The sequence below is a fragment of the Dermacentor variabilis genome, chromosome 1, assembly GCF_050947875.1.
Source record: "Dermacentor variabilis isolate Ectoservices chromosome 1, ASM5094787v1, whole genome shotgun sequence".
NCBI lineage: Eukaryota > Metazoa > Arthropoda > Arachnida > Ixodida > Ixodidae > Dermacentor > Dermacentor variabilis.
The window spans coordinates 185,996,414-186,012,387 of record NC_134568.1 but is presented as its reverse complement, the minus strand read 5'-3'; the positions used below and the strand labels follow the sequence as shown (position 1 = coordinate 186,012,387).

General features: G+C 43.7%; 1 protein-coding gene across 1 annotated transcript in view; it reads right to left on the bottom strand.

Moving 5' to 3' along the window:
* Positions 1–15,974, bottom strand: part of Neos (nuclear receptor coactivator protein neosin) — a 115,113-nt gene that overhangs the window by 60,783 nt on the left and 38,356 nt on the right. The window contains exon 6 of the mRNA XM_075701190.1: positions 14,543–14,734. Coding sequence (XP_075557305.1) covers positions 14,543–14,734 — 192 coding nt within the window. The remainder of the gene's footprint in view (positions 1–14,542; positions 14,735–15,974) is intronic.

Genomic DNA, 15,974 nt, shown 5'->3' with positions numbered 1-15,974 from the left:
CATCCGGGAATTGTAGTACAGATCCCACAGGCAATGGGCGTTCTGCGATGAGCATTACTGCGATGCATGCGCGCATCACAGTATGCTAAAAGGCGCTAGTCTAAAATGAGTACGGACGCATTACACGTTTCCTTGAAGTTGATTATAATCACTTTTTTCATGGAATCGAAGGTGTCCTATCCCTACTGCCGGTAGTATGTCTTGCATTATATCGATGGTTGCACTATATTCATGCAAATGCAGTACCTCAACAACAGCGAGCCTGTCAGATGTTTCACGATGAAGAAAAATGAAAGAAAGGGCTTGCTGCGCAAGCTATGCTGCAGAAGTCTTGCTTGCATGTGGCACAAAATATAGGAAAAAGAAAAGACAATGTTCTTGCAGTAACTTTCTAAGCAAGTGTTATAGTAAACAGTACAGCACCACTTCGTTTTGGTTGGGTGCAAACACAGCTTTGCCTTGTTCGTTTGCTACTTTTGCATCGCTACTCCCGATAACTGAGCTTATTGCTTGAAAGAATTGCATTTATTTTGGGGGCTGATAATTACAAAAGATGATAATTACATAGCATAAGTAATATTGCAACAGTAATTATATGGACACTCTAGGCAAATTTCCGCTAGCGTCGTCAGCATCGTCGTGAGGTTCCGTACAATGTTCAAGTGCGATAAGATGGCGGCTGCACACCATATATGCTGTAGCCATGATGGAAAGCGTGCAAGGATGAGTCGCAAAAAGAAGGGTTGCTTCATGTGCAGCGCCCACTCACACGCGCAAAATATGTATTCCCAATTTGGAGCAGGTGCATGTCGGCGCAGCCCTGGCGCAATATCTGCTATAAACAACAATTTGGTGCAGCACCTCCATTACTAAATAAGGTACAGGTTGGTTACAATAGTGTTATGAACAGCCTGCAAGGGTACCGACCTACAAAATATTCCCTGCCAGCCGCAGCGGTGGGGTTAGCAATATTCAGAGAACCAGACCTTGGAACGTGCCCGGCCCACTGTGATGACTCGTTCTGGGAAAACAACAATACGCCGCGTCCCCAAGCGAGCACCGCCCCTATGGTTAAACGCGGTCGGCGGACCAAGTGTTGTTCGTGGATCACCGTGGTCGCCACGGCTTGTTTAGAAGCGGTGGAAATCCTGGGAGAAAATGTCTGGCAGCTGTCTCATGGGACTTAGAAGTCATGGACAGACACGGCGGCCATTGTCTGCAGAGTCAACACTGGGATGAAGAGGCGCCTGCTCAGGGAAAAGCACGATGTCTCCGAGAACCCACTCACCTCGGCATGGTCAGTGAAACCTGTAAAAGTGAAAGCGGGTCGGCTATGATGACTTTCAACGCTCCGAATTGGTAGCAGGTTGAATGGCCGTTTTCCCCTCACCTAGGGATTTAGGGAGGACAGTGTGTTTATAAGCAGCTGTTGTGTGGCTGCTGAGGGTGCTCGTGCTTGGAGCTGAGTGCTGGTGTGCTGTATGCTTCGTCCTGCGTGCTCCATTTGAGAGTCACGCTAGACTGTCGAATGCATCTATTTTAATGCAAATATGTAAATAAACTCCGTACGCCTAGTTCCTCTCAAGTTCCTCCCTACGACCACAACTCTTACAATAGACGGCCAGTATGAATTACTAAATTTCCCAAGTTGACATGAGTCAAATACACAATCTCTCAGTATTGTGGGAATTATGAAGGTTCATATTTTCCTGCGTTACTACGCATGCCACGGAAATGAGGAGAACAGACACCTTCTTCCCCTCTTCCCATGCAGGGAGGCAGATGGTTTCCCCATGATGGCGTAACCCTCTTGCAAACCAGTTGCAAACGTAGACTGTCACGTGGCCGCGGATCCCCGCAACCACTGGACTGAGTAATGAACAAGGCAGGGCAGTCGAAATTGGTGCGGCCAGCGAATGTGGGAAAACAGGAGACTGCAAGCTGCAATCAAGGAAGGACCCCAGGTAAACATTCCTAATATTTGTTGTGCCCGACCTTTGTGCGCCACACGACCCCTGCAAACATCCTGGTCGTAACAATTAAGCCTGCTTGGAGCAACAACCAATGGAGCATCGATGTGCTTGTTATTCAACAATGTCTTGTCATGTTTCCAATTATCCTGGTACCGTCGAAGCAATAGAGTTGGCTATCAAGCCTAAGCCTTACACAAGAAGGCGGTTTGAAAGAACCCCCATCTACAACTGGCAGCCAACGTTGGGCACTAAATGTCAGGATAAGGGGTTGCGAACACCGCTACGCCTCAAGACACCACGCACCGCGGTTGGCGCATGCCTGTACATCAACCGCAGTCCTGTACAAGCTTGAACAAACAATAGGTGATAACCACATGCCCAGTAGGAAAGCATTTATTACAACTGCAATTAACACTCTGAGCAGACAGCTAGCTATATTTTACATCACTGAGGGTACCTTTGAAGAGATTGACATGCTAGATAAAGAGGGGCTTCCGACTTACCAGCTAGGGTACGGGTGGCTGCAACGACTACCACGGCAAAACGTGGCTGGCTGACCACATGCAGCAAAACGGAGTGGTGGCGAAGACTTCCACACTAACCGCTCGCTGTTGACCAAAGTATGAGAGGGCTCTCCCGTGACACATCCAGTGGCACTGATATCCCTTGCGATTCCCGTGCGCCACCCACGAAAGGAACACTTCCCCCTCTCACTAAACCTGCTGGCGCTTGTACCCGATGCGATGTTTGCCGTGCATGTGACCATCATGGGACATGAGGTTTCCCACAGAACAACAGCTTACTAGACTATTTTTTACCATTGAAAATGCAATCCCAATGTTCCAACATGTTAGAATACTCAAACTTGGTAATAGATGGATGTGCATACCACATCCGATTCCTAATATCCTAGTATTCAAAGCTAAATATTAATATCTTATTCATAGTCAACATTTTTTATATTCCCACACCCCTACTTTTATCCTATTCCTTTACACGTTTCGTCAGTGGTCAGAGTGATGCTCCACACTTATTATTAACGAGATCAGCCAGCCATGAACGATGGATGATAAAAGTGGCACAGAATTGAGTGGAAGGCATTGCTACAAAATCACGGCCCGTAACTCAACCGTTGTCATGCTGTCGCTACAGACAGATGAAAGTACAGTCAATGCAGGAACCAAATTCTCATAGATCACAACTAGATCGACTAGGCTCGACTAATTTTGATTTCGAGGTGCTTGCAACATGACCGACGAACTTGTTGGCGATGTATCAAGAATATTGTTACTCCTGCTTGACACAGTGGACAAATTAGCACACGGTTATGCAGTTAGAGTCTGAATTAAGACACAGCGCGGTGTGAGGTGTCCAAAATTTCAGTCCTGCTTATGCATTAAGTCTATGGGGCTAGCAGCAGTGCCGCGGAGCTGTTCAAATAATCGAACAGGTTTGAATTATTGGTCGGCGACTGCACTAATTCCTCGCTGCCACTAGGCAACAGTTGTATTAAGCTGCACTGTCTACCTATGACGGCAGAATATGCCTTGTGAAAGCACCACCTCAACCCCACTGTTTTTGTGGTGTTACAAATAAGGCAATCTTCGGCTGGTATAATGTAAAACCAGGGACTTTCAATACCTTTCATGTGGTCATGAAACTTTCCCAAAGTTTCATATAGGGACAGAAGGTGGCACCAGACGCGTTAGCTTAAGTAGGCGAACAATCTGCAAGTAGGCGAAGTGAGCCAGGCTGCACGATCATGCAACTGTCTCACTAGGAAAGGAGCCTCTCCCACATTTATTTCAGCATGTTTGTAGACTGAACGTGCAATGGGAACTTTTGCCAAAACAATTTTATGTGCGATGCATTTGTTTTTAAATTATGCATGGCACCGTTTTATTATTAATGTCTCCTCCCTCCCCCTGAGTAACCTTCCTTGCACAAACTGCTTCATTCAGCTGTCTCTATTTGCATTTTGTCTAGTTAGTTGGATAAGTCAGTTATATTTGATTAGCTAGTCCTGTGTTAGTTATTAGTTGATTAGTTAGCAAGTTAATTATATTTCCTTGGTTATTATAGTTAGGTAGGTTATTAGATAATTTTTTTTATTTCAGTTAGATAATTTAATCAGTTGGTTAGCTTTATTAGTTAATTAGTTTTGTTAGTTACCTTAGTCATTTAATTTTGTTGGTGTATTAGTTATCATTAAGTAGTTAGCTGATTGGTTCAGTTGGTTTTGTTAGTGCTGTTTATTATATTACTTATTACTGAGTTTAGTTCATTAATACAGTTGTTAGATAAGTTATTAATCAGTAGGTTAGCTTTGTTAGCTAGTGTAGTAATTAATTGGTAATTAGTTCAGTAATAATTTAGTAATATGTTAGAATGAGAAGAAAGGGAGTTAACCGATTGGCCCAATTTTTATTAATCATATCATGAGAAGTCAACAAAGACACTAAGGAAAACATAGGGAAATTTACTTGCACTTACTAATTGAATTAAAGAAATGATAAATTAATGGCAATGAAAGTGGATGAAAAAACAACTTGCCGCAGGTGCGGAATGATCCCAATTCTTCGCATTACACATGCGATAGTAACAGTAATACATATACTAATTTGGTCATTAGTTTAGTAATCTGTTGGTTAGCTTTGTTAGTTTGAAAATACAGGTTTCTTACCCGTAATTACATAAAAGTGTGATAGGAACTTGCTCTGTAGCCGGTTGCTAGAATGTAGTAGTCAAAGTGTATGATTTGAATTATGAACTAAGCCACTGTTTCGAACGCAGCTGAACCTGGAAATGAGAGGAGGCATTGTTTCGAAATTGTTCGCGTTTTAAGGTTTTCAACAATGCACAAAAACATAGCGCTGATTTGCACGATGTGTAGAGGATATTCACAAGCCAATTAAGGTAGTCGACCCTTGCACAATAGGGAACGTACGCACAGAATGACTGTGGCAACCATTCAGCATATGCTCCAGCCCACCTTCTACTTGAGTCAGCGCAGCGGTGCATCCACTGTGGACGCTATATAAAGCTCTCCCATAGCGCCACGTGGAAGTTTGATGACCAGATGGAAAGTATTGAAGGATCCCTTGCAAAACTATTCCAATCTGGTTTCATTCCAGATTGGCCACTAGCTGCCCATGAGAGGCCAGAATGGTTCAAGTCCAGCTCTTATGAGCAGAGCCCAATACATTTTGATCTATCGCAGAGGGCTAATGGTCAATTTGGAATAAAACCAAAGTGGAATAGTTTTATGTTATAGGTTTGTACTGACAGAAATGCTAAAAACAGCCGCAGCATAACACCTCAATCGAAATTTACCCATGATACAGAAGAACCCACTAAAGGTTACTGGGCAATCTCCCATGCATCAGACTCAAGCCAAGAAGAAAGTGCTTAACAGACAGATAATACACACACTTGAATGTTGACTAACCAAGTTGACAGTTCTACTCTATCCATTAGGTATGTAAAGTGAAGTAGTAATACACATAATTTATTCCAGGTTCTAGAACATTTTCATGGCTGCTTAAGATGGGAGGTCCCATTCCAAGTCAATTTTCTTGCACAGGATTGGGTTCTTTTACATTTTATGTATGCCCTAACATTCATAAGCATGTTGTAAATGAAATTATCTTCCTGTCATAGCTGGTTTGGGAGCCACGAGTTTTCCAACCCATATTCTTGTATTGCAAAACTGAAACCACATTGCATTGGTTCCGAAAATCAGGGGTTAAAAAACGAAGACCGTTTTTTAAGCGTCGTCAGAATCACCCGTCAGCGCGGCCTAGGCCAATCGCGTGAGGCGGAACTTAACACAAACTGAACGCACGTATTGAACAACGATCTCCGATCGCACCCCAATGCTATTTCTTTTACATAAATATTAATGAAAATACTTGTCATTTTATACTGTCTAACATTAATGGGTATTTTTGTACTTGGTGGTGTCAATGTTATTCTTTTAAAATCTCTAAATACGGCCACAATGCCTCTATGGCCTCTGTGTGTTGTTTTTGACATCTTTCACATGGTTTGAAACACCTGTTAACATTTTTCTCAAAAGAAGACTCTACTCCACCTCATGTTACGCAAACAAAGATAACTTTCTTCTGAATTATATTTTGAAATTAAACTTTGCACGCTCATTCCTCACACAGACGTGTGCAACAAACTAGGACAAACGAAAGTGGTACAACGTTTTTGAATTTTCACCTCATTTTGCAAATAAATTTGGTCTAAATGGGCGATTTTTTTTCACTTCGCTTGGTTTTTAAAACATTACTTCCTTAATATTTATCAGACTACATTTATCCTAGTTAATTGCATAACTCTCACACTTAGCTACATAAATTCCAAAGCTTTACGCAATTCAGCAATTCTTTAGTTACTTATCGTTGCTAGCACGACTAACACTAGCACAACACATTTTATTAGAAAAAATCACCAGCCAAAATAAAATAAACCAATTTTCGCACTTTAAATAGTTATGCGAGTTAAATAAGACATGCTTATTCAGGAAAAAAAGTTATTTCAATCATGCCTTCCGATTTAAAAAGTTTATTCTGTGGCCTCCCACCTTAACAGGAAGGGCATCAGGCTCCAATTCAATGGAAACAGAATTGAGAATACACAATATGAAAATAAGATGGAATGCACAAAAAAATTGGAGGACGCTTAAGCTTCGGCTTCAAGAGTGGAACGCGACAGCGTTCCCGTCGACCCGCCAAGGGGCGTAAGACAATGTGCTACGGTGCAGCGATCACTTACGAGGCGCCCCGCATCGGACTTTGCACCCACGAATCACGCGGTGAGCGCTGAGCAACGCAGCGTTCAGCGCGGCAACGGAATGTGCGCCTGAGCAAGCGGAACGAACCAAAGAACTTGGTGTCTCAGAGGGGGAAACAATCTATGCGAGCCAAATGTCATGATCGGCATGGACAGCCGGGCCGGGCCGCACCTCGCACCGGTCCCCGCACAGCCCCAATGCGCTAAACGAGACTAAGGCGAGAAGCGGGCGAGTGGTGCGCCACCTGTCGGGGCAGCGCCATACGTTGCGAGGAGGGGGTCTTCTGTGTTTGCCGCAAGATGGCTCTGCGTGTGCAGCAAGCGCAGAATAAATGTAACGGAAAAGTACTTCGCTACGCGTTTAACTGCGACTTCAGTCATTTACATGCTCATAATTACCGATGTACACAGCAGTATAACATTCTACGGCACGTTTCTAAGGCAACGCCGCATTCACTAGAGACGCTTTTGTCCCACATTGAACCATCGACCTCATGGCTGAGTGGTAGCGTTTCACACTCCGGAGACCCTGGTTCAATTCCCACCCAGCCCATCTTGCAAGTTGTTTTTATTTACAAATTGCCTTCTGGGATTTTTCGCTCACAGCCAATGCTGCTGACACCGATGACACCGGCTTTTCTGTGACACGAACTCCTTAACGCTGTTGTGTTAAAAGGGAACATGAAGAAAGATTTTCAAGCATCGAATGGCAAGAGCCCAAGCCTGACCACCACCCAGCTTCACATTAGAGCTCCTCAATTTTCATAGTCTGCAATCTCAAAATTTCAAGATCATAATGAAAAATTTCATAAAAAACAGATGCATATACCTGCCACAAAAAAAACGAAGCCACATGCTTTCTACACAATACTCGGTTTTGAACCTTAAAGTGAATTACAATTTCAGTGTTCCAGATTACTCTTGTATGAAGCTTCAGCTTCATGTTGCAGCCCATGCCAGTTTGGCAAAAAACTCACCTGCTGAAGTTACTCCTGAGGAAATAAAGTTGCACAGGGCAAATATTCAAAATCTCAAGCACCATCTATCGACTTGCTGCAAAGCACCATCGGCCATCTTGTCTAAGGCACTGAAAAATTAAACTGCTTGCTTTGCAGCATAGCTATACACATTGATGCTTTCACACTTGTTGTTCTGTAGTATCTCCAACAGCTTCCACTACTGTTATAAGCAAAGCAATGGATCCGTGGCAGCGCTGGCAGCAACTAAGGACTCTTCTTTTCAGCAGTGGGAAACACCAAATGAGCAAACAAAATGAAATACCTATGCTACAGTCAAGTCGTGCACCAGATACTGCTGTTAGCACATAACAGTAGCATTTACATGAGATTTATTTCTCTCATGTCTTTACTATGACTAGTACAATAACCACCCCATCCCCTCCAAAGAAAAAAATCTTCCTGAATTTTCATCACATCAGCTCTGCAGCTTTGTTTATATCTGCACTTAAAGCCAACACCCACATGAAAACTTATTGGAACAATATCTGTTTAGCCTACGACTGCAACAAATTTTTGTTTGTAATGTGAAGACACTGCTTTTATAACAATGCACTTTGAAATTTTAAAGCATTTTAAGCAATATAGCTGCTAAAATATATTTCACAAGTGGCACAAAAAGCACCTCGCGGGCTGTGGAAGCCCAAATTTGGTAGTATCGTTTTTCCAGATAATGAGAAAATCAAGAACTCACTTGAAGATAGCACAATGTTCATGATAATTGTACTTTAACGCATACCAAAAAATATAAAATATGCGCTTTGAAATGTTAGTATATGCATGCAGATGAAATTTTTATTATTGCAATTTCTTCACTGAAAAGTTAGGACAGCTTAGCCAAGTTTATCGAAGCAGGTTATGCCAAGCAAGAAAAAAGAAAAGCATTGAATAGCGACACAAGTATGTGCACATGGCTACTGCAAAGCCGCACAGTAGTGCGCTCTATCACTAAGCTGTCGCTGCTTCACCACGCAGTGTGCAATAGAATCGCATGCGCGTCAATTTTCTGTACTTTTCTTTGGCATTTATAACCTTGTGTTTCTCCATTTCTTGCTCAGGTATTAAGATGCTGTGCTAGTGGGCCTAGCCACACGCTTGCAGGGTTTCTCATGCTATCGTGCTGTGCTTGCAGCCAGAGCCTGTCTAAACAATGAAGTCCTCAACTTAAATACAGAAAAGCAGTGAAAGAATTAAGCAGTCCAAAGTATGTGCACTCCCTATCACGTGAAAACTTGACACGTGCTGCATCCGAACAAAAGCAGCAGCACACAAAAATGAGTCCCGACATTGAGCTTGCCAATCAAATTTGTCCTCCATTTTCAGGGGGCATAAATGCATGACAGGACTCTCAAAATTTCAGCTCGCATACTCGATACGAGAATCCAATGCGAATAGAGAGAGTTTTCATTAGTTGCGTGCATAAAGCTTTATTATCAGCTTTGATGCAGAGCACTACTATACGAGCTTCACATTTTGACATCTGATGCAATTTCTCTCAGATTCAACAAATCAGGGGCATTGTATTCAATGCACGGTAGTTTTCAAAGTTTGATGTGACAATTCGCGTGTCAACTCATGTTCGAAGTACACATCGCCATAGGAAAAGGCTTGTAGATTCTGTTTTCAAAATAGTACGCCTTTTTTGAATGGAGTCTAGACGAATATATAAATGTACAACAACTAGCTCATTTGGATTTGTTGATTCATGGCACCATAGCGAAATCGCATCTTAAACTTCACCATAGCTGCATGGCAACGATTGCTAGGCCTCACAACATACAGCCGGCATCGCAACTGCATCTTAGACAAGATGGCAGATGTGAGCAGCACTGCCCGGTTGAGTGTGCATTATTAATATCCCCTATTAGTTTTACTTCCATGGCCGAATATCTAGCACAGGGTTTGGCTCCCATGAGCAGCAAGTTGTCTTCTTATTGACTTTCATTTCAGTTTTCCTTATTATTTCTACACTTTAATTAAAAAGACAGTTAGCTTCCCCTATGCATTATTTGGCTTTATTGCCTGTTAAGATCATTTGGGTTAAATATTTAAAAAATTATTACAAAATTAGCAAGAAAGGCATTTTTTTACATGCTAATGATTCTGATGATCACGCAAAGCAAGACCATGTGAGAAACTCTGTCGAAAAAGTCAACTTCACTATTCTTTACACTGTAAAAAAAAGTGGGCTTCACTGCACACAATTATTATATCCTCCCAACATCCCATGGAAACGATTCTGACGATCATATAAAACAAAATGATGCAAAAAATTTCGGCCAGAAAGGTGAACTCTACTAAGAAAAAAACGAAGTTGCAGATTCGCCCAAAAGGCGAAGCAGCGATTGCAACAGCAAATTAGTGAACAGCTATGCGAAGTAAGGATAGTAGTTTAATCGACCATACAAATTTGTAAACATAGGCATACTAACTAAGTTAACAAGTGCAGTGTCACGCACACACAAGCAAACATGAATATATCTCACTCGATGACCGCGGAAACTCGCTGTCAAAACGCTGGAGTGAGGAAACACGGGAGCAGCAGCAAGCAAATGGACCTTTGTGCTGCATCTTGCATCAACGCGAACTAAGCCACGAAAACACAGCATGCGGCGGACCCTGTCCCCGTCGCAGATGGCTTTCACGATACAGTGGCCCAGCCTGGCACAAGCAGCCACCCGGAGTAGAACACGCCCTTTCTCCCTACCTTCGCCATGGGACCCTTGCATGCAACGAATGACAGCGCGCTTTCCCCGCTTGCGTGCACAAAATTGAGCCACAATCACCGGCACACCATGGCACGCTTTCACTCGGCGCACGGCGACAATCTTATCGCCCTCGGACTTCACAGCGATGCCGACAGCAATGGCAGAAATGCACCTGGAGTGTCCATATAATTGCTATAGCAATTAAAAAATTTAGATTGTAATGAAGGTGTGCTTCATTGTACACAAGCAAGTCTATGTTACCAACTTCACTCTTCAACAGCTCCTTACGCCATCTGATGTTATTTACGACAAGCACAAAATAAAGCACACCATCTGAAATAATCGCGGAGAAACACAGAAGCTCAAATTGTCTTCAGGCTTGCACACGCGTGCACACGCACACGCACACACACACACGCACACACACAAAGCACAGGACAAGCTGGTCTCATTTGTCTTTTTTGCAAGATTAATGCATTGAACATCTAGCATTCAAAGTGAATAAACACTGTTAATTTCCAATGTGAGTCCCAAACACAGCTGAAAGGTTTAATTTGTTTCACTTTCAATTAATGCAGCCTAAAAGCAGCAACGAAAAGCCTGCTGTGAGAAAGCAGATATCAGGGAAAATGACACACAGTAGAACGGCATGTTAGTTCAGCTTTCATAGAACTGCTGGACATGTCAGTTGGGAAATGTGATAATTCAGTATTGTGCCATGAATTACTGCCATGAAGGCAAATGTTATACACAGTCAGCATATGTTACATTCTTTTTGCACACCACCAAAATTTATGCTGCCCTCTTATTCACATGCTCTATGCTCAGGGTTCTTCCAATGCTGGGCTCCTAGGGAAATGCCGCCCACTCCTCCAGTACATCACCCACCGGTCTGGCTAACTGCCCACCATCCCTTTGATGGGGCACTATGCAATTAGAACGGTCAATTTGGTTTCAGTTTTTTTTTTCGACATTCCCAGGTTTTTCTTTATGACGTGAGGAAATATTAGAGAAAAATACTAGAAGCAGAAAATCACATGTATCTAGTATGCTGTTGACAAAAACCGGGTAGAAGATCGGGCTTCGGGAGGTGTCATCACACCATGGATCACGCGGCTCTTTTTGACTCAACACCGTCATGTCGGTACCATCGTAAAGAGGAGAAATTGAAGCCTTAGAAAAATTAAGAACCATATGTGGAAAACTAAAAGCAAAAGAGAGCGAAAAGAGGAACCAACTGGCGTCATGGTTTGTTACCGCTGCCACATGCACACAGGAAGCACTTATATTGGCTGAAGCAATATGAATCACTGGCAAACGTTTCGCTTGCATTTTGACAGTGGCGAGCTGTGCATTTCATTATACTAACGACATTTGGCAATCACAGTAGGCTGCGTCATTGGCTTGTGGTTTTTTTCATTAATGCATCCAAAATTCAAGGTCCTTAAATGTACCATTCAAAATGGCAGAATGGTCTTATATAAGAAAACAAAGATGAGGGGAAAAAGAAAAGCTTATTTACGTGCATTCATCCCAACAATAGCACTGATGATGGGCAGCCACATTTCTCCTCCACCAACAAAGATGACGAGTAAGGCTCGTCAGTAAGATGAATGAAGAGTAGTGATGAGATCCAATGATGCTATGGCACCCTATTCGCTTGAAATGCACTTGCTGGAGCAGTGAATGTGGCAGAGCAATGCAAAATACATGCGTTTTTCAGGTGCTGAAGGAAAGGGCCTTGAACCTCTCTGGCTTCGCAAGCCCACTTTTCAGTACCACACACAGTCAAGTGGCCATGGCAGAAGCCAAGAAGTAGAGCCTCCAATTAATTGTAGTTTCCTTGCAAGCCCACAATACCTGGAGAGTAAGCTGCTGCTGCAAGTTGGCGCTAGTTCATAGCTCAGAATACTGGCTGGTGAGTTCGTTGACAGCAGAAATTTGGTGATGGCTAAGGTGTGTCCATGGGTGGCATGCCCCCATTACTCAGAGCACCGAGAGTGGCAAAAAAGCAAACATCTATCCCCTGTCAAAATCAGCTGCAACACCTGTGTTCAAGCAGTCCCCCATGCTGTTAATCTGGGCCCAAAAGTGGCAGCTAGAAGCAGAACCAAGAGAAGCCCCACTGACACCCACACAGAGCATGACGTGTGTGTCACTGCCAGAACCATCATCAGGAACTACTTAATCTGCTTAGTTCTTGGTACAGTGACAGCTTGTCTACTGACCTACCAATCCAAGGTCAACGGCTCACCACTGAGACAGCATCCTTGTGAAGGTCGACTTTGTCAAAGATGACAAAACCCGTCATCAGTTGCGTGAACATACCTTATCTTACTCCCAACAGGCAGCAGTTACTTACCCTCTACAAGAAGCTGTTTCCTTATTTTGCGGTGTATTGAAGGCAAATGGGTAGCTCAACACAATAGACAGTTTTAGTTTAGCGTATGCAACTGATAGCGTACACTATACCCTATAGTGTAGCGTGCGCTAAGCAGCACACATTTATTGCAGTTTTAGTTGGCCTGCGAGATCTTCGGATCTCAGAGGCCATACACCGTCATTACAGCGATTTCCCGACTGTAGCGATAAGTGGTTCTGACACCTCGAATACACCACAAGGTTATCCATAATACTCTGTCATCAAAGCGGCCTGAGACTAAGCGAAAGTCACTTACACAATCATTTGCTACAAACGAAGTGCATTTTACAAAAGCAACGCCAAATTCAATTCGAAGCGGACAGCAGGGACCACCGCCATGTTTCACGCAAACTCAGCAAACCACGCAAAGACACTAATGCTAAATCTAAGAAATAGCGTGCGTACGCTATACGCTATAGGTCGTTTAGCGCTCTGCGCATGCGCACTGACGACCCTCTATTTTATAGCGTACGCAATGGTACAGCATACGCTAAACTAAAACAGTCTATTGTTCAATTGAGTTTTTTGCTTTGGCAGTTTGCATTTTGTTTTGTGTTGATTTAGATGTCTCGCAGGCAAATGTACCTCAGATTTGTTTGGCAACTTGCAACACAGTCCCAGCACTGCCCAAATTGAAAACGGCCTTTGACTCCAGTGCAAAGTACTACTATAGCTGTAGCATTTTACATCAATAGCTGTATGAACCACACTTAGCCAAATAAGCGTCTGCAGGTGTTTACATAACAGGTATCTGACAGGTGACAGGACAGTTACAGTGAGGCAGAACAGCATACAGCCCACAGCTTGTGAGCCATCCGGTGCACAATGCAGCACTGGCCTGCCCACTCCCATACACTACGCTCTTAAGTGAGTCCGCTAAGTTTGTGATCACAGGAGAAAGTGCTGGCTGCAGAAAACCAGAGCCCTTGAACTGTGGTGCCAACATGTTGCTATATGACGGTACAAGAGCCAAGGCCACATGGTGCGTATGTTGCACCAGGTTACCAGAGGCCAAAGTGCAACTACCTCCAAAAATAAAGAAATGAAAATGTGACCAGCTTCTAAACCTACAGACGTGGCTGCAACTATATCAGGCAGCAAAAAGATGCCGCCCAAGCTGCACATTAAGAGATGCAACAGGACACTCAGGTGTGCCATCAAGAGATGGAGGGCACAAAGCACTAGCTAGAGGCAAACCACAAGGCACTCTAACACTATAACACATGTTAATGGCAAAACTATACTGCTAACATTTCAGACATAAAAGAAATTTACATCAAACTACAATAATATGCTTCCTTCAACATCAACTAGCGCATTAGCAAGTAGTGACAGGCCCCGAAGCATCCTCTCCAAGCATACCTTTCTTTTTCAAAGACATTGAAGAGTACACTCTGCCTGAAGGACCCAAAAACATACTTGTAGAGTTTTAATCACAGGACTAATACCTCCCAAGAGCTTTGTCATACCTACAGGCCAGACAGAACTCAACGCCCCAAGCCTTAGGAAAAACATATAATTTAGTTCCAAAATTGTCCAGTGTGTACCCATTCCACAAAAAAATCTGGACCATGAATTTCAAAGTTTTGCATTCATAAGGCAAAGCATAGGTGGCACAATGACCTGTCGTCCCGACTGTAGCGATCACGTGGAGGAAGTGGTCCCCCCGGGGGTCCTCCTCTTGAGTAATCGTCCCCTCGGTATGGAGGCGCATCCCTGCCATAGCGACTTTCATCTCTTCCAAAGCGTCGATCGGACGAGTAGTCATCTCCACGACGAGGAGGAGAACGATCATATGGCTTACCGGGAGGTGGCCTGCAGATTGAATAGCACACAAACACCTAAGAATAACATGTATTCAGTTAATCTAGAAATGTAAGCAAAACTCCTAGGATACCAAACATGCCACTCATACCAGCATTTGTGATTACTATACCAAAGAACAACTAGAACTACCGACAATAGCTGTCTATGAAGACCTCAATTTTGACATCACCCAGTTGTGAGAATGACCATGGAGGTATTGGAGCAAATTTTGTAGCAGGCAAAATGGTAATTTGCAGCAGCTGCCTCCACTTTTGTAGCAGGTACAGTTTAGCAAACTTACTCAGACTCGGACTGACCAGAGTCTGAGTGCGAGTGAGACCAGCCGAGTATAATTTTGTTGAGTTTGAGTCCTAGTGAGTCTCCCTGCTTAGAATTTTGGCGAGTTTTAGTCTGAGTGAGCCCAGCTGAGCAGAATTTTAGAGTCTGATGTTGAATTCCAATGGTGTAGTCGGAGTGGCCGACGGACTTTGCGAGCGAGCACTGGACTCTGGCGTAGAGCAACGCCTCCAGATCCGCGAGTGGAACACAACCTGCGCCGCCGGAGCAAGGCAGAAGCGGAACTTCTATCGCCGAGTTACCCAGGATACCTTGCGTGTTGTCATTTCCTTCCGCTGTTTGCTCCCAGCATCGCCGCACCGGTCACTTGTCTCTTCAGCGCCGTTCACCTGTTTTGTTTTGTTTTAAGTGCGGAATGGATATCTCGCCAAGCGTGCAGCAGCTTTTGCTTCCTCACGAGTCGTGAACGGTGGTGCCTCCCAGCAGACAAACATGGTAAAGGAAATACGTCACGCAGAGTTCCAGTCAACTCCGCCGATTTTGGCGGAGCATCTTTTTCTGCTCCACGGAGTGACTCGCGCTCTGAATCCACTCCGACTCTCTCATCGGAACACCTTACTCCCGCCCTCACTCTGTCATTGGAACAAACTTGCTTAGACTCCGCCATTGGAATTCAACATGAGTTCAAGTGAGCCTTAAAGGGGTCCTGAACCGCCTTTTATCGAAGTAGAGAAATGCATTTTACATTAAAGGACCATTTCAGAAATACTTTGCCATAAAAAGTACTTTAACGCATTCAGAAGAAGCAGAGTCATTGGCAATGAAAGATTGGCTGCGATCCCCTTGGCGGTGCTTCCGGTCCTTCTTCAATGCCTTGCACTGCGAAGGCTACTGCAAAGCAAGGTGGTGCCGACAAAGGTCTGGCGACTAAACATCAACACGGCGCACAGTT